This window comes from Corythoichthys intestinalis, chromosome 18 (assembly GCF_030265065.1).
Source record: "Corythoichthys intestinalis isolate RoL2023-P3 chromosome 18, ASM3026506v1, whole genome shotgun sequence".
NCBI classification, from domain to species: Eukaryota; Metazoa; Chordata; class Actinopteri; order Syngnathiformes; family Syngnathidae; genus Corythoichthys; species Corythoichthys intestinalis.
The window spans coordinates 44,146,116-44,172,665 of record NC_080412.1 but is presented as its reverse complement, the minus strand read 5'-3'; the positions used below and the strand labels follow the sequence as shown (position 1 = coordinate 44,172,665).

The window sequence follows — 26,550 nt, the reverse complement described above, 5'->3', positions numbered from 1 at the left end:
ACAGTTTGCTGCACTTGGCTCAAATGTGCACCCGCACTGGCACACGCCTTTCTCAGTCCCAAAACACTTAGCGCGTGTGACTCAAGACCAAAACAGGGAGTAGCTATGAGCGGTTACCATGGAAACGAACACGTAGCGGGAACCTTTTCTTCATTCTACATACTGTACATTGTGAGGCAATATCAAAATAGTAACTCAAAGACACTAAGGAAATTAACTTTAATCAGATTACTGGTTAGGAAAAATGAATGAATGCGTTAGATTACTCGCTACTGAAAGATAGTAATCAGATTACAATAACATGTTACCTAGTAATGCGTTAGTGACAACACTGACCACAGTATACCTTGAAATCACATGTCTACATTCGCTGTGTGTACCGGTCAAGTGTCGTTTGCGGAAAAGAAGCGATGAATTAGTAATAAAAACAAAACCATAAAACCCCGTTAATCAGTCTAAGCATGAGAGATGGAAGCAGGGGTTGTGGAAAGAGGCAAGCACGAAAGATGCAGCCAGCGGGGCTTAAAGCGTGAAATAGAAGCAGAAGGAAAGATATAGAGATGTCTTTACATTTGCCGTTCCATCCCCTTGTCTTATTATGCCGTGTAATAGCATTGTTCACACTGACACGGTTTATGATTCTTCTCAGTTCCTGCAATGATCACCAGCCACCCAAACACCACCATGGCCAGGAAGGGCCAGACCAAGGAGTTGAACTGCACAGCTCGAGGCGAGCAGCCCATCATCATCCGCTGGGAAAGAGGGGACACGGTTATCGACGCCGAGAGGAACCCCCGTTATTCAATCACCATCAACAAGAAGGGAGATGAAGTCATCTCCACCCTAAAGGTCAGATATTGAGCGTGTTCGACATGACGTATGTGATGTCTTCATGACACTGTTGATTGATGATGAAGTACGTGAAAATGAAAATACAAAGCGGCTAATGCTAATTTTAGCTTATTTTAATCTTTGTTTCAACTGATGCTCACAGCTGAACCCTGCGGACAGAGGAGATTCAGTCTTCTTCTCTTGTCATGCTATTAACTCCTATGGAGAAGGCAGAGGACTCATCCAACTCACTGTGCAAGGTACCATGCATGATATGAAATGTTATCCAACTAAGCTTTGGACTCATGCTTCTTTATGAATCCAGTTTAGAGTTGTCCGATAATGACTTTTCAACTGACAACCGATATCCCGATAATGTCCAACTCCAAAAATCAGATGCCTTACAGTCTACCAGTGTCCAGTCTTACCAACCTTACAGTCTATGCAGTCAGCCGTTGCTGACTGCATGCTCTCTCATTTCCCACCTAACGTTATATTAGAAGACGTTTCTGAACCCCCCAGCGCCCGTCGAAGCACCAGGGGAAATAGGACCACTCAAGAAAGAAAAAGTCACTGGAGGAGTTTAGGGAAAACAAGTACGGAATACCGAGCCCCCTTGAAAGGGCTGTTCGGTCCCTGTACGACCAATGCCAGAGTTTGGTCCCTATTGCCGGTAGTTCAATTCATTTCAATTCAATTTTATTTGTATAGCCCTATATCACAACAGGTTTGTCTCAGAGGGCTTTAGGGAGTCCTTCTGATACACAGTCAGATACAGTAGAAGAAAGAGATGAGTCCATGTCCTGGGCATCCCCCATCCTTAGACCCTCCAAGGAAAAACTCATAAAAACCCATGGGAAAAAGAAAAACCTTGTGGAGAACCACAATCAGAAGAGATCCACTCCCAGGACGGACAGGCTATAGATGCGCCAGGACTGATGATGGGTAGTTGCAAAAAAAAATCCTAGTTGGTAGAGATGCCGTGGAATAAGGGAGCATGAGAAGGTCCATCCAGCCAAATGAGACTGAGGGGGCAGCAAGGACGTCCACCCAGCCAGGGGTCAGGACAGTCAGGCGGCTGCAGCTGAAAAAGTAGCCCCTCCCCAGAGGGGCGAGGGGAAAGGGAACACTGGGTGACGAGTGATGAAAAGACTACTCAACTAGATATTAGAATTACAAAAGAGAAATAAAGACAAGTGGTAAGTAGAGTGAAAAACAGGGGATACGACTCAGTGGCTGTACTTCCCCCAGAATTATAGCTCCTAGGGCATCTTAGACTGAACTGTGAGTCTAGTCTGTTTTCAACTAGCCTGACCATAAACTTTGTCAAATAAGAACATTTTTATTCTAATCTTAAATGTACTGACTGTGTCGGCCTCTTTAATATTAGCTGGAAGCTGATTCCTTAAGACAGGAGCTTGGTAACCAAAGGCTCTAGCTCCTACTGTACTTTTAGAGACCCTGGGAACTACCAGTACTAGCTAGTAAGCCGGATTCGTTCCCAGTGATGGTTGGACTCCGCCAAGGTTGCCTTTTGTCACCGATTCTGTTTATAACCTTTATGGACAGAATTTCTAGGCACAGCCAAAGGGGTTGAGGGGGTCCGGTTTGGTGGCATCAGCATTGCATCTCTGCTTTTTGCAGCTGATGTGGTGCTGTTGGCTTCATCAAGTTCGCAGCCAAGTGTGAAGCAGTCTGGATGAAGATCAGCACCTCCAAATCCGAGACCGTGGTCCTCAGTCAGAAAAGGGTGGCGTGCCCTTTCCTGGTCGGGGATGATATCCTGCCCCAAGTAGAGGAGTTCAAGTATCTTGGGGTCTTGTTCACGAGTGAGGGCAAGAGGAGATCGACAGGCGGATCGGTGTAGCGTATGCTGTGATGCGCACTCTGCACCGGTCCGTTGTGGTTAAGAAAGTGCTGAGCCAAAAGGCGAAGCTCTCAATTTACCAGTCGATCTACGTTTCTATCCTCACAGCTGAGTGTGAAGCGGTCGAGATAAAGATCAGTACCTCCTAATCCGAGACCATGGTCCTCACTCGGAAAAGGGTGGCGTGCCCTCTCCGGGTCGGGGATGAGATCCCGCCCCAAGTGGAGGAGTTAAAGTATCTTGGGGTCTTGTTCACGAGTGAGGGCAGGAGAGAGCGGGAGATCGACAGGCGGATCGGTGAAACGTCTGCAGTGATGCGGACTTTGCACCGGTCTGTTGTGGTTAAGAAGGTGCTGAGCCAAAAGGCAAACCAGTCGATCTACGTTCCTATCCTCACTTATGGTTACGAGCTGTGGGCCATGACCAAAAGAACAAGATCCTGGATGAAATGAGTTTGCTCCGCAGCGCTCTCCCATAGAGATAGGGTGAGAAGCTCAGTCATCCAGGAGGGGCTCAGGGTCTGGCCACTAGTTCTCCGCATTGAGAGGAGCCAGCTGAGGTGGCCAGGGCATCTGGTTCGGATGCCTCCCGGACACCTCCCTGGAGAGGTGTTCCGGGCATGTCCCGCCGACGGGAGGCCCCGGGGACAATCTAGGACACACTGGAGAGACTATGTCTCTCGGTTGGCATGGGAACACCTTGGGATCCTGTCGGAGGAGCTGGTAGAAGTGACTGGGTAGAGGGAAGTCTGGGCTTTGCTGCTAAAGCTGCTGTCTCCACGATCCGACCCTGGTTTAAGTGGCAGATAATGGATGGATGGATGGAAAATCAAATTTCAGCCCCAGTGGCGGGACTGCTAGAATTGGCTCAGCTACGATGAGACAAGAAACAAGGTTTATTGTGAGGTTTGCAGATCAGTGCCCGCATATGCAGACAAGTAAGTTAGAGAGAAGTTGACAAGTATGAAACCTACGGTATGAACATAACGGGTATTTATTCATCACCGTGACAAAATCGTCATTTCTATGACTTCTAAATTGTTGCCACGACAACTAAGACTTCCAGAGGGCGGTAAGGGGAAGACAGGAAAGCTTCGCCCAGGCTCTCCAGCAGGCCCGCCTCTGCCTGGAGCTCCCAAGAAAGAATGTTGTCTATACTGGATTGATTATGGAGTTGGAATAGGATTATGTGCACTAGATTCATGCTTTTTGCACTGTTTTGCTGCACTTTTTTATCAAATCTACCAAAGAAAAATACATGTTATTCAAGCAAATTGTTCTTTTTGTGATTGTTGGGGTCAATAATCGACGCATTGACCTGGGCCAGTGGTTTTGATAGGGGGGCCAGTGCCTAATTTCCATTATTGTCTACCCCTGAATGGCCAATAAGCATAGCTGCTGTGCTAACCTGTGACCAACCCTTGCACACAGGCAGAAAGTCAAATTGGCCTAAAACCAATAATGAAATCAAATATCATTTTAAAATGCTTTTATCGGGATTATCCGATAAAAGTCCACTGATGTCTGTTCTTGTTGTTGTTATTATCGGCTATCCGATATTATCGGACAACTCTAATCCAGTTGTGACGTTTGATTTCACAAATTCTGTATTAATCTGCACACAGAGCCACCAGATCCACCCGAGCTGGAAGTAAGAGAGGTCAAAGACAGGAGCATGAACCTACGCTGGATCCAAAGGTTTGACGGGAACAGCATCATCACAAGCTATGACATTGAGTACAAGAACAAGTCCGGTATGTACCCGAAAGCAAAGACTTGATGACGGATTTTCATGTTTAGTTTCTTTTATATTAATTATATATAAATATTCCACTTATTAGACTCTTGGGACCACATGTACACAACCAGGAACATCTCACCGACCAATAACCAGGCCAACATTGTCGAGTTGCACCCAGCTTGTGTATACAGCATCCGCATGTATTCCTATAACAAAATTGGTCGCAGCCTCCCAAGCAAAGAGCTGACAATCAGTACAGAAGAAGCGCGTAAGGAATTTTTCTCTCTTACGGGGGGTGGGGTTTGTGTGAAAAAAACCTGACAATTTATTTGTTGTCTTCCATCAATAGCACCTGATGGGCCGCCAATGGACGTAATTTTGCAGCCCATGACATCACAGAGCATTCGGGTCACATGGAGGGTATGCCTATGCTGCTCACAGTTACTAGCTTAGCTATATTTTTTTTTCAATGATAGCATTTTTCAGAGGCTTCTGGCAAGTTTAGATATTACAGTTAATAATAGCAATAATAACGTTAGCTTGTACCAAACCTTCACTTGAGGTCACATGCATCCAAATGCAAATTAATGGCAAGTACAAAACCCTGCAACTGCGCTAAGTGTTTTTTATCACTAATTGTCTCAATTTTCTGGGCAAAGAAAAATTATGAACAGGAGGGCATTTAAAAAAAAATAAAATAAAAATTTAAACCCCTAAACCCCAACTCGAGGTGAGAACATAATTTTTCTTACCTCGTTTCGATCCAAAACCTTATGTAGCATGTCTCACGGAGAGTCCAGACACAGCTGTGAATGGCCACAGGCGGATTTGGGCAGGGGATTTTATGGGTGAAACATGGTGATATAACAAAGGTCGTGAAGGAGAAATCGCAGACAACAAGGAGTGGTTGAGATTTTCTTTTTCATATAGTTACCCTTTTAATTTTATTTATTATTTCTTTCTTTCTTTGTATCTATTATTTATTATCTAATATATTGGGGAAAATGCGACAATAACAAAAACAAAATACAATTAAGCAATAGTTATGAGGTAGATATCTGTGACATATTTACAGACACTATTTTTTTCATTGTGACATAATTTGTTTAGAAGTTTAAAATATGCGAGTGAATCATTTTTTTTTTTTAAACTAAATATCAGACATCAATAATTCTAAGCTAAATGATAAACATTTCAAATAATTTAATTACTTAAAAAGCAGTTGCGTGGTATCTGTAAATGGGGGTATCCAGGGTAAAACAGACAAATTAAGAACATATATTAATGCGCCATGAATCTGCTATGGCAGCATATAGACATATTGTTCTATCGAACACAACAGTCCTTTTGGCTTAAAATACAGCAGTTTATTTTAAAGAGGGGTTGCAAGAGCAGAAACTACTTTTTTAGCCTTGTCTGTGTTTTCTGCCATAAATCATTTCTTTCATAATTGTATTTGCAGTGCTAAACCCTTTAATGCCTGCAATATGAATGAATTGTCAGAGAATCACAAAATTAGAAAAATAAGGTCTTAATGAAACATTTTTCTCAAATTTGTAAAAAAGAAAAAAAAATTATATGTGTAATAAGCGCTCTAATATCTATTAATAACCCTTGCTAAATCCAGTTTTTTTTTCTCATGGTATCTGCGGAAGCATGAGTTCACTTGCACCCATTATTTTCTTTTTTTTTTTTTTTTTTTTTTTTTAAGATTTCAAAATTCTGAATTAGTCTCAAAATCATGAAATTTTAAGTGTATCAAATGTTATACATTTGGCAAAAAGGGGTTAAAATGTGCACTTTGAGATTCGTTTTTCAAATGTAAAGTGCGTTATAAATAAAATGTATTGTTATTATTATTCTAAAATCAATTTATAAAAATATTCATATAGATATAAGGTTTTTTTAGGTTTTTTTTGGGGGGGGTGGGGAGGGGATTTGTAAATTTTCTAATTTGTTAATTAAAAAAAAATTCTTATATGTATCTTTCCAATGCTGTTAAATCTGACTAAATACATTGAACACACCTTAGCCCCTTCAGACCTGAGCATGCTGCTGAATAAAAACACTGAATTTAGTTGCTTTGCTACTTCTGGGAGATGATTGGATGGAACTTTACCCATCGAAATCAAATCATGAGGTTTAGCGCACGTTCTTTGCTATTTTTGGCTCTTTGAAAATGGCTGAGACAAAACGCAACTTTAAAAAGGCAAACTTAAGTGCTCATTTCTCATTAAAAACAATGCAACTCTGACATTAAAAATAACCAATAAAAGCATGAAATATCCCAGACCAAAAAATGGCACTTTCTTCTGGTATTTGAGTAGAGTAAAAAAAAAAAAAGTTTTTTTTTGCCCAGCAGAAAAAAATGCGGGTCTGAAGGGGTTAAAAAAAAATTGTTTTGTTTTTAATGTAAATAAGCGCCGCCTCTACTTCGCAGATTTAAACCGCGAAAAACGAGGGATCTCTGTATTCTATTCAGCTAGTTCTGCACCAAAACAAAAAAAAATGGCCTCATGTAATGAATTAAAATATCACGTAAATTCTTATTTCTTCAAGGCGCCCAAGAAGGAGCTACAAAACGGCGTTATCCGTGGCTACCAAATCGGGTACAGAGAAAACGGCCCAGGCAGCAATGGCCAATACAGTATTGTGGAAATGAAGGCAACAGGAGATAGCGAAGTATACACGTTAGACAACCTAAAGAAGTTTGCCCAGTACGGCGTGGTGGTCCAGGCTTTCAATAGAGCGGGAACGGGGCCTTCCAGCACAGAGATCAATGCAACCACACTGGAAGACGGTGAGTAAAATTAGACAAATTCGTGAAATAAGATTGTTCTTTTTTTTATGGTGCCTAAAGCCACAATGGAACAGTAACACACGGAATCTGCTAAACATGCATTTGTACACCTTTAAAGAGCATACGACAGGAGAAAAAAAGTCTTAGATAGCATTATTATGTGAACTAGAATCATATTTTGAGACGCGTCCCCAACAGGTGGATGACGTCAATGGGAGACTGGGCTCATCGGTTTTATTATACAGCCCACTGAGGGGGAATTATTCAGAACGAGGAAAACGTGACAAAGAGAGCCGCAAAATGTCATTGTTTCAGTCTCTCTACTCCAATATTTTTCCAGGATATTCTTTTTATCCAAGTATTTTCCCCAACTGCTAAATAAATGGCATGGTCATGACAAATAACAGTCTTGTGCTAAATGGAATATGAAATAATAAAAATGCACTTATTCAGGACGACATGGCAAAATGACTCCATAATGGTCAAATATTATTTTATATTTTGATATTTTATGACACCTAAATCGGACATATGTCATATCCCTTCCCCGGCTTCGGAGAATGTAAACAAACCAAGAGGGGTGACAGCTAGCCGACATGCTAACCCCAACCGAGTGATGTTTCAAAGTTTTCGAAGCGGAAAATCACATATAACTAGCCCGGATTATTTGACATGACGACTGGGTTGTCGATTGTCTTCGCGGATCGGCAAACCGCCCGCCGGAGAGCAATTTACAGCTCATTCCCCGGAGGAGGGCGGCTGCAGTTGTTGTGCAGCTAACGTGCATGAGGAGAGCTTTTTACATGCCTATCAATGATCAAACGTAAGTAGTCCTTTATTTAAAGAAAGTTTGTAGTGTTTACTTTGTAATCACTGTATTCGTATTTGACATAATACAAAACAAGATATTTACTCACTTCCTCGTAAGTCCAATGGTCCCACAGTAGTTTTGGCCAATATCCACGGTGAATGGGAACCTTTTGAAACTCCAAAAAGGCGCACACGCCTCTCCCTCATAAAGCAAGATTTTTCTGCAGCCGTTTGGCTGGCATGATGCGAAAAGTAAGCGTATTAATCCACAAAATCAACTGAATCCTTAGTCCTCATACACAACAGTACAGCTGTTTAGTGAAGAGGACGCCTTCGCTCGTACACGTCACAGCGCCCTCCTCCTCAATGCAAGACCGAAGCCGGAAGTCACTCATTATCATGGCGCGGGATTCAAAAAACTAAATAAATATAGCGATCGCTTCCACACACATCCAAGCGGTCCATATCATTCAGGAGCATAAAATACCGCGTGTATTATGAAATAAACATGCTTTTTCGTGTCACATGCACTTTAAAACAAATGAATTGCATATATTCACCCCACCCTGCTCATTTGCATTTGAACCAAGGCGTACAGTCGTAGCTTGTTTTCTATTCACACCGCTCTCTTGCCCGCCATTACAGGAAAAAGAAACCATTGTGAGCTCTTTTAAGCTTATTTGACTGATTTATTCCTTGCCTGTGGGTTTCGGTGTTAAGGAGTTGCTTAAATGTCAGCGCTTCAGCAAACTAGATCAGACGGCAATAACCTAAAAAGTCATATCTTTTCCGGCCCCTCTCTATATTTGCAGTGCCCAGCGAACCCCCCCAGAACGTGCGAGCCATCTCGGTCACGTCGGACGAGGCGGTGATCACGTGGGCGGAGCCTCCACGGCTGACGCTGCACGGTGTGCTGAAAGGCTACCGAGTGGTGTTTTGGTCCCTCTTCCCCGACGGAGGTGGGTGCTGTGGAAGCCGGGCCCAATGGCCAATGCAGAGTAATTATCATCTCTATCATTCTTAACGTCACATAACAGCCCTCCCACCTCACTGTCAATGTCGTTGACTTGTTAAATTGTGTGTACCGTAATTTTCGGACTATAAGGCGCACCTGACTATAGACGCTACTCACCGACGTCACAGAATGACGTGCCGGCCGCCATATTGTCCGTCTCTGTTTAGCCCTATTCTCAATGGTTTCAATTAGTCGTTCAGTTTATAGAGCAATTCATGGAAGCCCCAGTGCTTTCAGACACGGTAAACTCATTGGATGCGTTGCATAAAAGGCTTTATTTGGAAAAGCTTCAGTTTATCCATTCGCTAGATCCATATTTGATGCCTAAATCGATATTTTTCGACCCGCTGTCTTCGCCCTCTCTGCCTGACATCTGCTTCCCTGATATATACAACTATCTTTTCCACAGAAACTCGGCCTGTTCTCACAAAACTTTGAAAAACATTAAGAGCAGCACTCAAAGCAACATTACCCTGTGTGATTTCTAAAATGGCGACAATCAAAAAAAAAAAAAAAAAAAAAAAAGTTGACTGCGATGGCTGATGCTTCAAGGATAGGTGGATATTGGACTATTTCTTCAATAAAACCCGCAACAACTGTGTCTGCCTCATTTGCAAAGAGACAGTCGCTGTTTTTAAAGAGTTAGATGTGACGCGATAATAACAAGACACGCTGACATGTACAAAATGAGGGGCGGCTAGCTTGACTTCGTTTTAACGAATGGAGGGTGGCTTGACCGCAGTTTCGCAAGAGCCCGTGTGCCGCCACAAAGACGAGACTGTTGAAATGACGAATTAAAAAAAATAATAAAGCAAATGTGACACACAGAAGGGCTTGCTAACATTTGTTTAAATATATTGTTCTATGTAAATCAGCCAAGGTAGCCCCCCGCATTTTTACCACACCAAATCTGGCCCCCTTTGCAAAAGGTTTGGACACACCTGTTTAACTGATGATCCGTAGACGAGGCCAGCTTCTTTCACTTGGTACCAGCTAAATATTAATCAAAATGTAATGATGGTGGAAGAATTAACATCTTGAATTTGAAACTGTATGTTGTCGGCGATTAGCCTCCCAATGATCTTAATTGTGGTTGTCAGCCCAAAACCCTCTAAATATATATTAAATGCATCTTTATTATTAATGTTAACGAGCAGAAAAACACACCATAATTGGAGGAATTTACGTAGCGGTAATGCATATACACGACTAGTAGACGGACAACATGGCGCAGAGGCGTGGTTGTGACGTCATGTGAGTAGGGTCTATAATCAGCCACCCACCAAATTTGACACACAAGCGGCATTTGTTCATAGATAAGCCTCACTGGACTATAAGCCACAGCTCTCCTCACTGTATTATGGGATATTTTTTACAGAAAGCTATTAACCTGTAACACTTTATTTGACAGCGACATCATAAAACTGTCATAAGACCAAATGAACCACAATGAAACTTTGAACTAGAGCTGAAACGAATACTCGAGCAACTCGAGTAACTCGAGTTTAAAAACTGATCCGAGTAATTTTATTCACCTCGAGTAATCGTTTATTTTGACAGCTCTAAGCATCACGTTTTGCTCGGACTACTTATAATGCGGGATAACGCGCTGATGTCACGTGCGTAGAGGAAGAAGCAAAAAAAAAAAAAAAAAAACTTACTGCAGCCGACAGCCGCTACAAACGACGCCGACGTTGCTAAATACTAGCCCACACGATGCTATGTTGTTAGCAGGTAGCGTCTGATGAGTCTCATAGTGATCACATGGATGTTGAACTAGATGCGAAATGACATTTCATTTAGCATTTAGCATTTTTAGGTATATATATATATATATATATATATATATTTTTTTTTTAATAAGATCGAAAGGTTTTTTTGAGTGAAAGCAGTGAATTTGTCTTTTTTTATTCTAGTTACATCTGAGATGCAACTGTTGGCTGTTTTCAACAATATACATCGAAAATAAAGACATTGATTGACTGAAAATGGTTCAAAATTAGATGAAATGTCTTGTTTTCTCATGTATATTTATAATTGCTCTTCATCTAAAAATATGTTTTATCCGATTACTCGATTAATCGATAGAATTTTTAGTCGATTACTCGATTACTAAAATATTCGATAGCTACAGCCCTACTTTGAACCAATTGGCTGCAAAGCTTCATTGCTTCAAGAAGCTTCATTTAGCCATCACTGCTCCTTTGGTGGTGACAGTCAAACTCTGCTGTCAACACAGTGGTCATCTAACATGCCTCCTAGCATGCATTGCAGCGCTACAGATGTAAATAACAGTCAAAATTCATGTTCTGTGCTAATTATTTCTTCAATTACAGTTACAGTTGTTTGATTAATTGGTAGTCATGGTATTTGGTGACACTTTATTTGACAATGTTGCCATAAGACCATCATAATTATGACATGAAACTGCCATGAGTATTACCGTAATTTTCGCACTATAAGGTGCACCTGACTATAAGCCGCCATCCATCAAATTTGACACCAAAACGACATTTTTTCATAGATAAGCCGCACTGAACTATAAGCCGCGGCTATCCTCACTGTATTATGTGTTATTATTCACACCAGCGGCATCATACGACTATCATATCACCAAATGAACCACCATGAAGCAATGAAGCTTTGCAGCCAAGCTTCATTGCTTCAGGAAGCTTCATTTGGCCATCACTGCTTCCATGGGGGAGACAGTAAACCTCTGCTGCCACCTGCTGTCAACACTGTTGTCCAACATGCCTCCTAGCATGCATTGCAGTGCTACAGATGTAAATAAAAATTTAAAAAATCATGTTCTGTGCTAATTATTTCTTCAGTTACTGTTCCAGTTGTTTCATTAATTGCTAGTTATGGTATTTGATAACACTTCATTTGACAGTGGCGCATTAAGACTGTCATTAGACAATTATAATTATGACATTGTCATGAGCATTAAACAATGCTTATAACAGATGTCATTTTGTGTCATCCGGCAAATGATCTCACTTTTGAATGGATGTAAAAGATCCGAGCTGGACATAAATGGAGTTACATAATTTGCCAGATGACACTTAATGACATCTGTCATAAGCATTCAGTAATGCTCGTGATAGTGTCATGTCATAGTTATGACTGTCTTATGACGCTGCTGTCAAATAAAGTGTTACCTGTTAACCCAAATAAATCAACAAATAAGCTGCACTGGACAATAAGTCGCATAATTCAAAATGAAGGAAAAAAGTAGCGGCTTATAGTCCGAAATTTATGGGTAATGAATAGAGGCGTGCGAAATTTCCGATTCTTAGATTATTCGCGATTCGGCCGTGGAAGATTTGAGAACGATTCACAAATATCCCAATTCCGGTTATTGAATTATACCAGGTAAAGCGGAAGCAAAACACAGTCAGCGCGGTCTTTGGGACGCAATGAGGAACGGACCAAGCATAAATATCATGTTCAACTCATGGTGCTAGATAAAAAAAAAAACAATCATACCTGAATGTGGCTAAAAAACAACGCCCAGTTGCTAGTTGCTACAAACATACGGCCACCGTAGATATCATATATATGTAGAACTAGATGCAAATTGACAGACGACGTCAGTGTTAGAACATGTATTATTGAACAGAGATGTGAAATGACACTTTCCGGCGTAAGTAAACAGCCGCCATCTTAAAGCAGTAGACCTCTCTAGAAGGCTCTGTTGTAGCGAACCTAATTAACTTTTTATCTAAAATACTCCTAAATCGGCAGAATCTTGTCTTGAATCTATCTTGAAATGATGAAATAGTTTTAAAACTTTGACAAAAGTAGACAGAAGGGAAATTATGGAATAACGGGAGCAATTTTAACAACTGCAACAGTTGATTCACAACATTAAATTAATTGAATGCAGTTTAAAGCTGCTGATACAGAACAGGGACTGGAGTTTTTTATTTACTGTTATTTTTGTATATTTGTTTACTGTTATATGTTAACTTGATAATGAAATAGTAGTTTGGTTTAGCCTGAGAGGATTTTTGAACAATTTTGGAACTAACGTACAATACATTAAAAAAAAAAAAAAAAAGGAGGGGGTGCATCAATAATCATTTTATAATTGAATCGGAGCCTCTGAATCGTAATCGAATCGTTAGGTGCCCAAAGATTCCCAGCTCTAGTAATGAATGTTTATGACAGTGTCATTTTGTCATCCGGCAAATTTTCTCACTTTTGAATGGATGCAAAAGAGCCAATCTGGAATGGAGTTAGTGACATAATTTGCCGGATGACATTTAATGACATCTGTCGTAAGCATTCATTAACGCCCATGATAGTCTCATGTCATAATTATGATGGTCTTATGGCATCACTGTCAAATAAAGTCACCAAATACCATAAGTAACAATTTATGAAACAGCTGTAACTAACTGTAGAAATAATTGGCACAGAACATGAATTTTGATTGTTATTTACATCTGTAGCGCTGCAGTACATGCTAGGAGGCATGTTGGACGACCACAGTGTTGACAGCAGAGTTTGACTGTCTCCCCAAAGGGAGTAGTGATGGCCAAATGAAGCTTCTTGAGGCAATGAAGCTTTGAAGCCAATTGGTTCAAGAAGCTTCATGGTGGTTCATTTGGTCTTATGACAGTTCGATGATGTCCCTGTCAAATAAATTGTTACAGGTTAATATCTTTCGGTAAAAAAAATATCCCATGTCAGTGAGGACAGGTGCAGCTTATAGTCCAGTCCAGTCTTATGACGCCGCTATCAAATAAAGTGTTAACTAGTGCTGTCAAACGATTAAAATTTTTAATCGAGTTAATTACAGCTTAAAAATTAATTAATCGTATTAATCGCAATTCAAACCATCTATAAAATATGCCATATTTTTCTGTAAATTATTGTTAGAATGGAAAGATAAGACACAAGAGGGATATATACATTCAACATACAGTACATAAGTACTGTATTTGTTTATTATAACAATAAATCAACAAGATGGGATTTACATTATTAATCTCTTAAAGCGATCCATGGATAGAAAGACTTGTAGTTCTTCAAAGATAAATGTTAGTACAAGTTATAGAATTTTTATATTAAAACCCCTCTTAATGTTTTCGTTTTATTAAAATTTGTAAAATTTTCAATCAAAAAATAAACTCCTAGCTCGCCATTGTTGATGTCAATAATTACACCATGCTCACTCATGGTACTAACCCATAAGATCAGTTGGACCCAAGCGCCAGCAAAGAGCGCCAAACACCAAAAAAAAGTAACAAGTGGACATTACACTGTACTGTCATTTTAATCTGTTTGAGCGGGGCATGTGCGTTAATTGCGTCAAATATTTGAACGTGATTAATTTAAAAAAATTAAATTATCACCCGTTAACGTGATATTTTTGACAGCCCTAGTGTTAACTATTAACCCAAATAAATCAACAAATTAGGCGCACTGGACGATAAGCCGCAAGATTAAAAATAAGGGGAAAAAGTAACAGTTTGTAGTCCAAAAATTACGGTCTGTCATGAATCACTTCCTCTTTCTGTGTGGAAATGTAGTACAGTGTTATGTGCTTGTTATAATGTTTATGTTTGTGTATTTTTTTCAATGCTTGCTATTTTAGATGGAATAGAAAATCCTAAAAAAAAAAATTGTCTTGGTGTCTTGTGAATTTTGTTTATGTACAGTGAACCTCTGCTATTTGTAAAAACTGAAAAAATATCTACAGTCGTATGAAAAAGTATCTGAAACTTTTGGAATTTCTCATATTTCTGCATAAAATCACCATCAAATGTGAGGTGAACTTAGTCAAAATTACACAGATTAAAAAAGTGTCAGCTTGAACTAAAACCACCCAAACATTTATAGGTTTTCATATTTTAATGAAGATAGCATGTAAACAATGAGAGAAGGAGGGAAAATAAGTGAACCCTCTGCCTAAGGAGCCTTAAAGAGCAATTGAAACCAATTTTTACCAAACAATTTAAGTCAGGTGTTTGCCCAATCACTAATGAGTGGATTAAAGCTGCACTGCCCACTAAAAAACACACCTGGTAAGAATTGTCTTGATGCAATGTCTAATATGCATCATGGCTTGGTCAAAAGAGCTGTCTGAAAACTGCGATCAACGATTGTTGATTAGTAGAAATCTGGGAAAGGATACAAAACAGTTTGAATTGCGATTAATTACGATTAATTCATTTTTAAGCTGTAATTAACTCGATTCAAATTTTTAATCATTTAAAACCCCTAGTAATAAGCGCTCTAATATCTATAACGCTTGCTAAATCCTGTTTCTTTTTATCATGGAACCTGCAGATGAATGTGTTGACTTGCACCAATTTTTTTTTTTTTTTTTTTTTTCAAAAAAAAAAAAAAACCCTCAAAATTCTGAAATAGTCTCAAAATTAAGCCTGAACGATATATCGTTTAAACATCGTCATTGCGATGTGCGCATGCGCGATAGTCCCATCGCAAGGAGGTGCGATAGTTTTTTTTGTTTTTTTTTTCCAATCCACAGACCTTTGATCTGCTTCATTCGCTTGCACAGCCTCTCACACCCTCTTTCCCAGCTCTCAGTCACTGCGGCACTTGCTTATTAAAGTTAACGATGGCTTTGATCTGGTCAAAGAAGCCAGGCAGCAATCTGTCAATCATCGTTTAACTTTTTAAACAGTTTCTGCAAAGAAGCGCGGGCTGGAATAAATGTGTGTGGAGACGTTCGAGACAAATAAAATAAACGCCAAAAGTGATTGTGAGGAGTTTGTAATTTCTACATGTCACTCCAAGAGTCACAGCTATGTTAGGTAAACAGAAGCATTTAATAAAGCCAAGCATTTTTCTACTACAGTACTTTATTCTTGTTTAAAAATGATTCAGTGGGAGTTATGTTTAAAACGGATATAATTATTGCATTTGAAGTGCTTAAAAAGCATTTATTAAAATATATATATATATATATATATTTTTTTTTTAATCATACTTTTGGGGGGGGGGGGGGGGTGAGAAAAAAAGAACATGTCTTATATGTATCTCTTTCCATTGCTAGATCTGAATAAATATATTGAGCACACACACACACACCCACATACACACACACACAAAGGGGGGGGGGGGCTACTTCGCGGTTTTTCACTTATCGCGGCGGGTTCTGCTCCCTATTAACTGCGAAAAACGATGGAATACTGTACACTGTGACCATGATGAGTCATCCAAAGTCTTTCCAAACAGCTATTCAAGTCATCTAGTAAAAATTTCTTTAAAAAAAAAAAATATATATATATTTTTTTTTAATATCGCAATATAATATCGCAACCCCCCCCAAAAATCGCAGCAATAGTTTTTTCCAATATCGTTCAGGCCTACTCAAAATCATGAAATTTTAGGTGTATCAAATGTCATACATTTGGCAATAAAGGATTAAGACGTCACAAAATGGTGCCGTGTACGTTTAATGCTTTGGTTTGAGCACGAAAACCGAAAGGGCTTTTTTTTGTTGTTTTTTGTTTTTTTGTTTAAGCAACTATTGAAAAAATACACAAGTATGCATGGGTTCACTCTAGTTATTAACACATTCCCTGCCATTGACGGTAATAGACATCCAAACCATTATGACCTGGCTTGGACTTCTATCAATCAATAGCAGCTAATGAGTGTCTGATTTGTAAACTTTTTGCTGTGACAATATGTACGAATAATTTCATTCACTGTATTCTCAGAGTGGGGAGAGATGCAGAACATCACCACTACACGTGAACAAGTGGAGCTACGCGGACTGGAGAAATTCACTAACTACAGCGTTCAGGTTCTGGCGTACACGCAAGCCGGCGACGGAGTCCGCAGCAACGTCTTGTACATTCAAACACGCGAGGATCGTAAGTAAACCCGCGAGAAAATTTACATGCCAAAATGTCTGTTACGTGTTTCGCAATATCGAAAAAGCGGAATACAAATGATGTGCTTGAGCGTACAAGAGGTAGGGGAAGCGATAACTGGATGTCTGGTCTGTCGCAAACGCATGACAAAAGCTCATTCATGCTCGGAAGCTCCATTAGCGCCGCTAATGAGAATTAAGAGGCTTTGGGTACATGGCGCGATCTCACTCTTACAGCATATAGCGCACGGGAGTCAAGCATCATCCCGAGCCTGCTTCCTTTCCATCAGCCCCCTTGCCATAGGCAGCATAAGGATTAACTTCTCTTGGATTAGAAAGAATTAATTTTGTGCTTACACCATTGGAGGCAGGATTATTGTCAGATTTACTACAGTGTAGAAAGGAGGGGGCAAACAAGGGTTGAAGATGGAAAGATAAAAAGATATCACACAGCCTATTGTGTGTTGTTGGCATCAATCTATTTGAACTGGGAGGGCTGGCAGTGAACAATCATATTTCAGTGCCATTTACGGGGAGATAAAAATTTAATCCACTTGAATTGAGAGGAACTGTAGCAATAGAATGATCAGTTCAAATGGATTGGCCAATGAGTTGACTTTGGCGACATACAGTGGGGCAAATAAGTATTTAGTCAACCACTAATTGTGCAAGTTCTCCCACTTGAAAATATTAGAGAGGCCTGTAATTGTCAACATGGGTAAACCTCAACCATGAGAGACAAAATGTGGGGAAAAAAACAGAAATTCACAGTGTTTGATTTTTAAAGAATTTATTTGCAAATCATGGTGGAAAATAAGTTTTTGGTCAATACCAAAACTTCATCTCAATACTTTGTTATGTACCCTTCGTTGGCAATAACGGAGGCCAAACATTTTCTCTGTAATTCTTCACAAGCCCTGGTGCAGGTCTACAATTTTGTCTCTGGTGTCCTTCCACAGCTCTTTGGTCTTGGCCATAGTGGAGTTTGGAGTGTGACTGACTGAGGTTGTGGACAGGTGTCTTTTATACCGATAATTAGTTAAAACAGGTGCCATTAATACAGGTAACGAGTGGAGCCTTGTTAGACCTCGTTAGAAGAAGTTAGACCTCTTTGACAGCCAGAAATCTTGCTTGTTTGTAGGTGACCAAATACTTATTTTCCACTCTAATTTGGAAATAAAATTCTTTAAAAATCAAACAATGTGAATTTTTTTTTTTTTTTCCACATTCTGTCACTCTTGGTTGAGGTTTACCCATGTTGACAATTACAGGCCTCTCTAATCTTTTCAAGTAGGAGAACTTGCACAATTGGTGGTTGACTAAATACGTATTTGCCCCACTGTAGATGGTGCAACGATTGGTTAAGCAACGAGCCAATCAACTAGATTGAAATGTAAAACTGATCGTGATTATGTTTAGTATGGATCAGTTGCTGATGCTGGTCTTTCAAGCCAGGGAAGCTGAAAGTTGGTCCGCCTGTGAGTACTTTGTGAAGGTGGGAAAGGAACTGGAGTGCCAGAAGTCAAGTCTCCAAACACAAGCAGCTGCAACACAAAAAAAAAAAAAAAAACTGAAATAAGATACATCTTTCGCGCTTCATTTTTATTAGTGATATACCGAAAGCAAAATTCTTGGCCGAAACCAAATACTGGGAAGACTTGGCCAAAAAGCCAAAAGAAATGCATGCACATTATTCCTTTTTTGTTTAATTATTTAAAAAATATTTTCTTTAATTATTTTCCAATGACTGCGCTTTGCCTTGGCATTGGTTCTATAACCCCGGGTGCTTGAGAAATTTAGTTTGAAAGGTAGTATTAATATTTTATATGCTCTAAAAACAACATTCGGGGTTTCCACTAGGATTTTTTTTGAAGCTGTGGTGCATAGGCTTCATAACCTATTGACATGACACGTGAAACGGGGCCGATTCGTAGAGGGCCTATTTTCAAAAACTTCAAATTCAAATATTTACAAAACCAAAGCTGCTACCGACCTAAAACCAAAACAGGCACCTACCTTAGCCATATATGAGTCTCCATGAGCAGCGGCATCAAAAAATTCAAAGTCGTCCCCTTATAAAATCCTGATTAATTTTTTTTTTATATAAGTATTACACAACTTAAAATGGCTATAAAAGTCTCAGAATATACTGTACACTATATGCAGAGATAATCACCAATATTTTCAGGATCAATAGCAATATTTAACTTAATTTTTGACCAAAATAGCAATTTAATTTTTTTCTATTTACTGCAAGTTTTCAACAGCTAATAAATCACTCAATTTAACATCAGAAACTTAATACTTGAGGAAAACATGCAGAATCAATCATAAATAATATATAAATAGATAATTAATAAATTCTATATACAATTACAACTAATTATATAATAGAATAGCCCTTTATTATCATTATACACTATAAACTGTTAGCGAATGAGGCTAGCGGCCGCCTGGCGTAAACAGAGGTTTTCTGGTGAAAATTCTCGTGAATAAATGCTTAAATCCCCGAATTTTTCATAGATATGGACGTAAAATGGTCTCGATTCTTGGTTACAAGCAAAGAAACCGTACAGTTAGCGTTTATTTTACTTACATTGACAAAGTACCATGCTACTATGCTAGCGAATGAGGCTAGCGGCAGCCTGGCATAAAAGGAGCTTTTCTGGCAAAAAATATACATACAATCTTGAGCAAAAAGTATGGAATCACCAGTCTCGGGCAAGCACTCACTTAGACATTTTATCATGTAGAACAAACTCAGATAAACAGCTTGAAAAAAATAATGAATTAGTTCAAAAGTGCAACTCTCTCGCAATCAGAAACGCTAAAAGAAATTAATCAAAACACTGTGGTGGTCAGTAAATGTTACTTTTATAAAGCAAGTGCAGGGAAATATATATGGAATCACTCCATTCTGAGGGAAAAAAATATGGAAACATGAGAAACAAACAAAGAAATAACAATCAAAACACATCTCTAGTATTTAGTAGCACTACATCTGGCTCTTATGACAGCTTGCAGTCTCTGAGGCATGAACTTGATGAGTATTCTTCATCAATTTGGTGCCAACTCTCTTTGATTGCAGTTGCCAGATCATCTTTGCAGGTCAGAGCGTTGCTGTGGACCATTGTTTCCCCCAATTTCCACCACAGGTTTTCAATAGGGTTAAGACCTGGGCAATCTGCAGGCCATGGCATTGACTGGATGAGTCTTTCTCCAAGGAATGCTTTAACAGTTTTAGCTCTGTGGCATGATGCATTGTCATCTTGGAGAATGACAAACATATTTTCAATTGAAGGGATAAGAAAGCTGTCTAAAATTTTAATGTAAACTTGTGCATTTATTGAAGATTTAACCACAGCCATCTCCCCAGTGCCTTTGCCTGACATGCAGCCCCATATCATCAAGGACTGAGGGAATTTTGATGTTTTCTTCTGGCAGTCATCTTTGTAAATCTCGCTGGAACAGCACCAAACAAACGTTCCAGCATCATCACCTAGCGATAACTGTGTAAAACTGGACTGTACAACCCCTAGCAAAAAGTATGGAATCACCAGTCTCGGACGAGCACTCACTCAGACATTCTATCATGTTGAACAAACTCAGATAAAAAGCTTGAAAAAATAATGAATTGGTTCAAAAGTTGCCTGGTATACCAGACTCACCGCTGTTCAAGCGATTGAGTCTGGTGACCGTCCGGCGGATCAAATTCCCAGGGCGGAGCAAGCCACAGCAAACAGACAGCGGAGTGGACCAATCAGCGACGGGCAGAAGTGACGTTGTTAAAGCAACGAGTAATTAGCATGAGCAGAGAATGGAGAAGTTTATTCAACATGGCTAGCGCGAGCCATGTTGACTGTTGTCACTGACTTGTTTCGATGTGTTTTTGGTCATTTAAAACTGGTTTTACCGCGGATTGGAACATATTCTCGGCTCTCCCGTTCACCATCTGTGTTGTTGTAGACATGACTTTCGGCGCTCAAGAGTGACGTTACTCGTTAAAAACATGTCACGCAAATAAACAAATCTGATTGGACGATTGATTTTGTACCTTGCTCGAGAGGCCGTTAATGGGCTGGGTCCCAGACTATTTCTCACAGTGTTTGAAAAATACAGGGAGAATAGTCTGGCTGTGCCAGGCAAGTTCAGAAGTGTCATCAAGGACTGAGGGAATTTTGATGTTTTCTTCTGGCAGTCATCTTTGTAAATCTCACTGGAACAGCACCAAACAAAAGTTCCAGCATAATCACCTTGTCCAAACCAGATTCTTGACTCTTGACACCTTGTCCAATGCAGATTCTTGACTCTTGACAGCTTGAGAACTAGGCGAGTTCTAGCGGCGACCAAGCTGAGTGGGTACGAGTCCTGATCTGGACGTTACATACCGGTTCAGCTGAATTAACTTTCTAATATTGGCAAATATTGTGTCGTTGTCCAAACAGTTGATATCGTACTATCGTGCAATTCTTGATTTACAGCCATAAATTTTTGTTTCTACCATGGAGGTTCAGTTATGACAACATACTTCCTCATTGCCACCCATCATGACACCGCCAGGATCCACAGCTATCAAATGCTTCACCCTTGTAAAAGCTGCCCTGTTATATTCTACTGAGCCACTGACTGGCTGAATAACAAGATCAGGGGGGCTACATTTTGGGTGGAGGAATGGATTTACAGAGCCTTGCTATTATTACACCGCGGCGCCTCAGCCCTGAGATGAAGCATGCTGTCTGGCACAGCTAATATTTATGTCAGGAATTGAATAAGTTGACACTGTGAACTCTCCACTCCATAGCTTACGAGACTATAGCCTAGCGCTCAAGCTGTCCGGTGCTATTGTGTGTTTACTGTAAAGTGCGCATGCATTTTTAAAGGTCTTGAGGCTTTGGCTTGATTACTTCCCAATTGAGCGTATTAAGCAGCATCCAGTTTTAAACTGAAATGGCTGACAGGGGATCAGACATTAGTGTCTAATCTGTTTGCGAGTTAGGAAAATGCTGGGTGTCACAGTGTCAGAACTGCTGACCAATGTCTGAATGAACATATGTCACCCCTGGAACGCAAAGACACTTCTTTCCGGACCTTCCGCGGCGGCTTAGTGAGGGATAAGACAAAAAATCTGCAAACAAGCCTGATTACTTGACAACTCATTCACTGCTATTGACTGTGATATACGTGTGAGAGGGAGGAAAGGAAAGACTAGGGTATGGCTGGGCAGGTTTGACATCTACACCTTTAATGTGTGAATTATTTTTTTTAAAGGCCTTACAGGGTACTCAATCAGCTCATTGGCTGCAATTGACAGTGGTAGATATCCAATCCATTTAGACTGGGAGGGGTCATTCGCCCCTCCCAGTCAAAATAGATTGGACGTGTAAGGACGTCAATGGCATTCAATGCAATGGTATCAAGTACTATAAAAAAATTTTTAAAAATTAAAAAAACTTCAGTGTTCTTAGGGGCCGTCCCCTGTTTTTGTTCAATGACGTTTCATTTATTTAGTTCTTAATTAACAAAAAAATCAATGATTAATAATTTTAAAAAATATATTACTGTTTTGTCCACACGATAAGGTGCAGGTGGCTTGACCACGGAATTAGAAAACTTCAGACAACAATAACATAGGAACTGCGTAGAAGGGTTTATTGAACACACACAAAAGCATGCGACCGTGAAAAGGGAGAAAGAAAAATGGTCTGTGACAGTAGGTTGGGATCAATAAGTTTTTGGGGTTTTTTTAAACGCGGAGGGAAAACTGCGGTGAGAAGCTAAAAAATGAAAAAAACAAGGCAATGATGCAACTAGCAATGAAGGGATATACAAACTGTCAAATGGCAGCAAGTCAATATCTCAGCAAGCCGCCTAGGATCGGTGTAAAGACACAGCTGATGAGCTGGAATTGGAATTGGCGTGAATTGGCTCGCAGCATGACCCCAAACGGCTCGCAAGACAATTGCAAAGACGATGACCCAGAAGTTAAAAAAATAATAATAATAATAAAAAGACGACACTTTGTATATTGCTATATGTGCTTTGTGACCATTTCTGCGGGCCTCCGCTGATGAGCTGGAATTGGAATTAGCTGGAATTAGCTCGCAGCACAACCCCAAACGGCTCGCAAGACAATTGCAAAGACGATGACCCAGAAGTTAAAAAAATAATAATAATAATAAAAAGACAACACTTTGTATATTGCTATATGTGCTTTGTGACCATCTCTGCGGGCCTCCGTAAAGTTGCCCCCCCCCCCACCCCCATCAGACGCAAATTTATATAATAATGATGATGTTAACTGTTTGTGCTGCAACGGTTTTGTAAATACAGTATTATGATTTTATTGAGATATTAATGACGAGTGGGGACGTCACTCGTAGCTTTTTCTTATTAGGGGGCTTGAGATAATAATTTCGAGTGATGACATCCCTCTAATCCCCCAATTTACTGCAAAATGGACCCGAATTTGTTTGCGTTCGTTCATGCTAGCCTTTTTAGGACACTCCTCTATTATTGAGAGAGTTGGTACGCTCCATTAGCTGCGGGAGCTAAGCTAAGAAAAAGCTACGAGTGACGTCCCCACTCGTTATTAATTTAGAGGGATGTCATCACTCGAAATTAATATCTCAAGCCCCCCAATTTATAGCAAAATGGACCCGAGTTTGTTTGCGCTACGTTCGTGCTAGTCTTGTTAGGACACCCCTCTGTTATTGAGAGTTATTACGCTAGGGTGACCATATTTTGATTTCCAAAAAAGAGGACACTTTGCCCGGCCTCGAGATACTTGAATTTTACTCGAAGTTCACTCAAAGATGCCTGTATCACTTTAATATATTTAAAGTGTGCCTCTTCTGTCTGGACAGAAAAATTCCGTTTTATTTAAAAAAAAAAAAAAAAAAAAAAAAGCCAAATAGTATATATTATATACTATATGTTAATTTTTTTTTTTTTTTGCTCAACAGGCTTTATTTTTACCAAAACATAATCAAACAACAACAACAACAAAAAACGCAAAAAAATAATTAAATAATGACCAAAAAAATATGCAGACCCGTGGAAATATAGTACAGTCAATACAGACACACAGTAGGCTTGTGCCACATAAATATTTTTATAAATTATTATCTCGACAATTGTCATTAAGAAATTGTTATTCCCACTCAATTTTTATTCTCATCCAATGTTCTAGATTGCACGCAAACAATAACTAAAATAAACTGACAAACTATTCTACCGGCATGTTTCCTAACGCAGCAGTTCAAAACTACGTTTCCCATAATGCGTAGTGAAGCTTAGTTAGCTCACTGATAGCGACCCTTTTAGCGAGTACCGGGAGACGAGGCAAAATCAAACTTTGCTATATAAGTTTACAATCATCTGTAGCACAACGATGCGACACCAAACGGGATTTTACAGATCACGCCAGTACAAAACTCCGAGAGAAGTCAACAGTTGCCATTATATACGTATTTATCATAAAAAACTGAACAACTGTGCAGGCGCTCCCACTTAGAATATAAAACTAACATTCAACCAAATACACAAATGCAGATTAATACAAGACTAATACAACATACTGCGTCTCTTTGTACCCATATATTGTATAGTATATAACAGAAGACACATGAGCGACATTAACAGAAGATAAACTTACAGAAAGGTGTACGGAGCACTATAAATGTCTCTTATAACTACTCCTTATTGTAGTCTGTAACTGCCTGTTTTCTTGCCAAACCGTCAACCCACTAGATGGCGGTAATGCCCCATAATACAAGGGGTAAACTGTACTCCTTCTCCCGCCTCTACTAGTAGGAGCCACGACGACGCAGGCAAGCGCTGCCCCCCAGCGGCCGGAGGGATTCTCTTCAAATTGGTCCCGTGAAAAATCATAAAAACCGGATATTTTCATGAATTTATAAAACCCGGCCGGATGTCGAGGACACGACGTGAAAGGTGGACATGTCCGGGCAAGAGAGGACGTTTGGCCACCCTATATTACGCTCCATTAGCTGCGGGAGCTAAGCTAAGAAAAAGCTACGAGTGACGTCCCAACTCGTAATTAATATCTCAATGAAATCATTATACTGTATTTACAAAACCATTGCAGCACAAACGGTTAACATCATTATCATATAAGTTTGCGTCTGATGGGGGGGGGACTTTACGGGGGCCCGTAGAGATGGTCACAAAGCACATATAGCAATATACAAAGTGTCATCTTTTTTATTTATTTATTTTTTTTAACTTCTGGGTCATCGTCTTTGCAATTGTCTTGCGAGCCTTTTGCGGTCGTGCTGCGAGCCATTTGCTGCCGTGTTGTGGCAATTGGGGTTTGTGCTTTTGCTAATTTGGGATCGCGCTTTAGAAATTGGGGATCGTGTTGTGTCAGTTTGCATTCGTGCTTTTTGTGTTTTGCAAAGCGTTTGCAATTGGGGTTCGTGCTTTTTCTATTTGCAAAGTGTTTGGACTTTGCATTTTGCCTGACACCTCTCGGACACCGTAAGATAGGGTTTTGCTGTTTTATAATTAAAAAACTTTTTTTTTTTTAAATTCCCTCCTGTTCAATATGTTTCTCTCCCCAGAAAATTGAATTTTTAAGCTTTCCAATGATGTATCACACTTGCATATCGGACAGTTTTTAAATTTGGCTGAATTTGGGGTCTCAGAGCGGAACTTCAAGTCACCTGAGTGTTTTCCGCCATATATAATTAATGAACGAACAAAAATGGTCACTTGCTCTAACAAGGGTTAAAGGGTCAAATTTTCAATAGCTGTCCGCTGCTGTGACATGCACTGTCTCTAAAAGGGTTAACGCTTGGCTCTGCTATATTTTTTCCTAGTTCCCGGTCCACCGGCTGGCATCAAGGCAGTTCCGTCGTCTCTTAGTAGCGTGGTGGTGTCCTGGTTGCCTCCCCACAAACCAAATGGTGTCATCCGCAAGTACACCATTTACTGCTCCAGTCCAGGCTCTGGACAGCCGGTAAGCGACTCACAGGAAAACAATATGGAAAATTTGCAAGCTCGCTACTAAACTAATCACGGCTTGAATCGTGTCATCGTGCGGGCGTGTTTGTATACGTGTCTTTTTGTCACTCTTGACTGTTTGCGCCCGTCGCCTTATTTCCTGCCTTCCCAGATGAACAGATGAGGTTGTCTTGGCAACGTGATGAGACGTAGATATGCAAATGAGGCCGAGAACAAGCTCACACATGCACACTGCCGCATCACAGAGGCACACAGACATCACAATTCAGCCATTTGCTATTTATACACCAAGTGTGGCATTTCACTTTTGGTTCGATCACGTGCGCACGCATCACACGGTGAATTTTGATATCTCACACTTTGTTGTTATTCAGAAACGCTCCTCAATTTCTGGGCACGAGCGCAATGTAAATGAGCGCGGGCTGGGAGACGAGAAGGGAGGGTGAGAGGGAGGGAGGCTGAAAGAAAGACACCATTAGAGGTAGGCAGAGACCGAGGGGAAATGGGGGGAGAGTGACAGACGGGCAGGGGAGAAGGGAGGAGCAGGGGAGGGTATCAGTCACATCGAGATGAGAGTGCTTTTGTCCGTCTTTTCATTATCTCTCCGTATCACTCCCTGGATCACCACAACACGGCCGCTATTCTGG

The 26,550-nt window shown here is 40.1% G+C and overlaps 1 protein-coding gene across 2 annotated transcripts in view; it reads left to right on the top strand.

Moving 5' to 3' along the window:
- LOC130906198 (cell adhesion molecule DSCAML1-like) overlaps positions 1-26,550 on the top strand; it is a 148,904-nt gene that overhangs the window by 96,493 nt on the left and 25,861 nt on the right. The window contains exons 12-20 of one of the 2 annotated variants that reach the window (XM_057820233.1): positions 650-849; positions 995-1,091; positions 4,323-4,451; positions 4,539-4,706; positions 4,788-4,858; positions 6,998-7,238; positions 8,861-9,046; positions 16,764-16,919; positions 25,759-25,898. In XM_057820233.1, coding sequence (XP_057676216.1) covers positions 650-849; positions 995-1,091; positions 4,323-4,451; positions 4,539-4,706; positions 4,788-4,858; positions 6,998-7,238; positions 8,861-9,046; positions 16,764-16,919; positions 25,759-25,898 — 1,388 coding nt within the window. The remainder of the gene's footprint in view (positions 1-649; positions 850-994; positions 1,092-4,322; positions 4,452-4,538; positions 4,707-4,787; positions 4,859-6,997; positions 7,239-8,860; positions 9,047-16,763; positions 16,920-25,758; positions 25,899-26,550) is intronic. The other variant, XM_057820234.1, reaches the window with a different exon arrangement.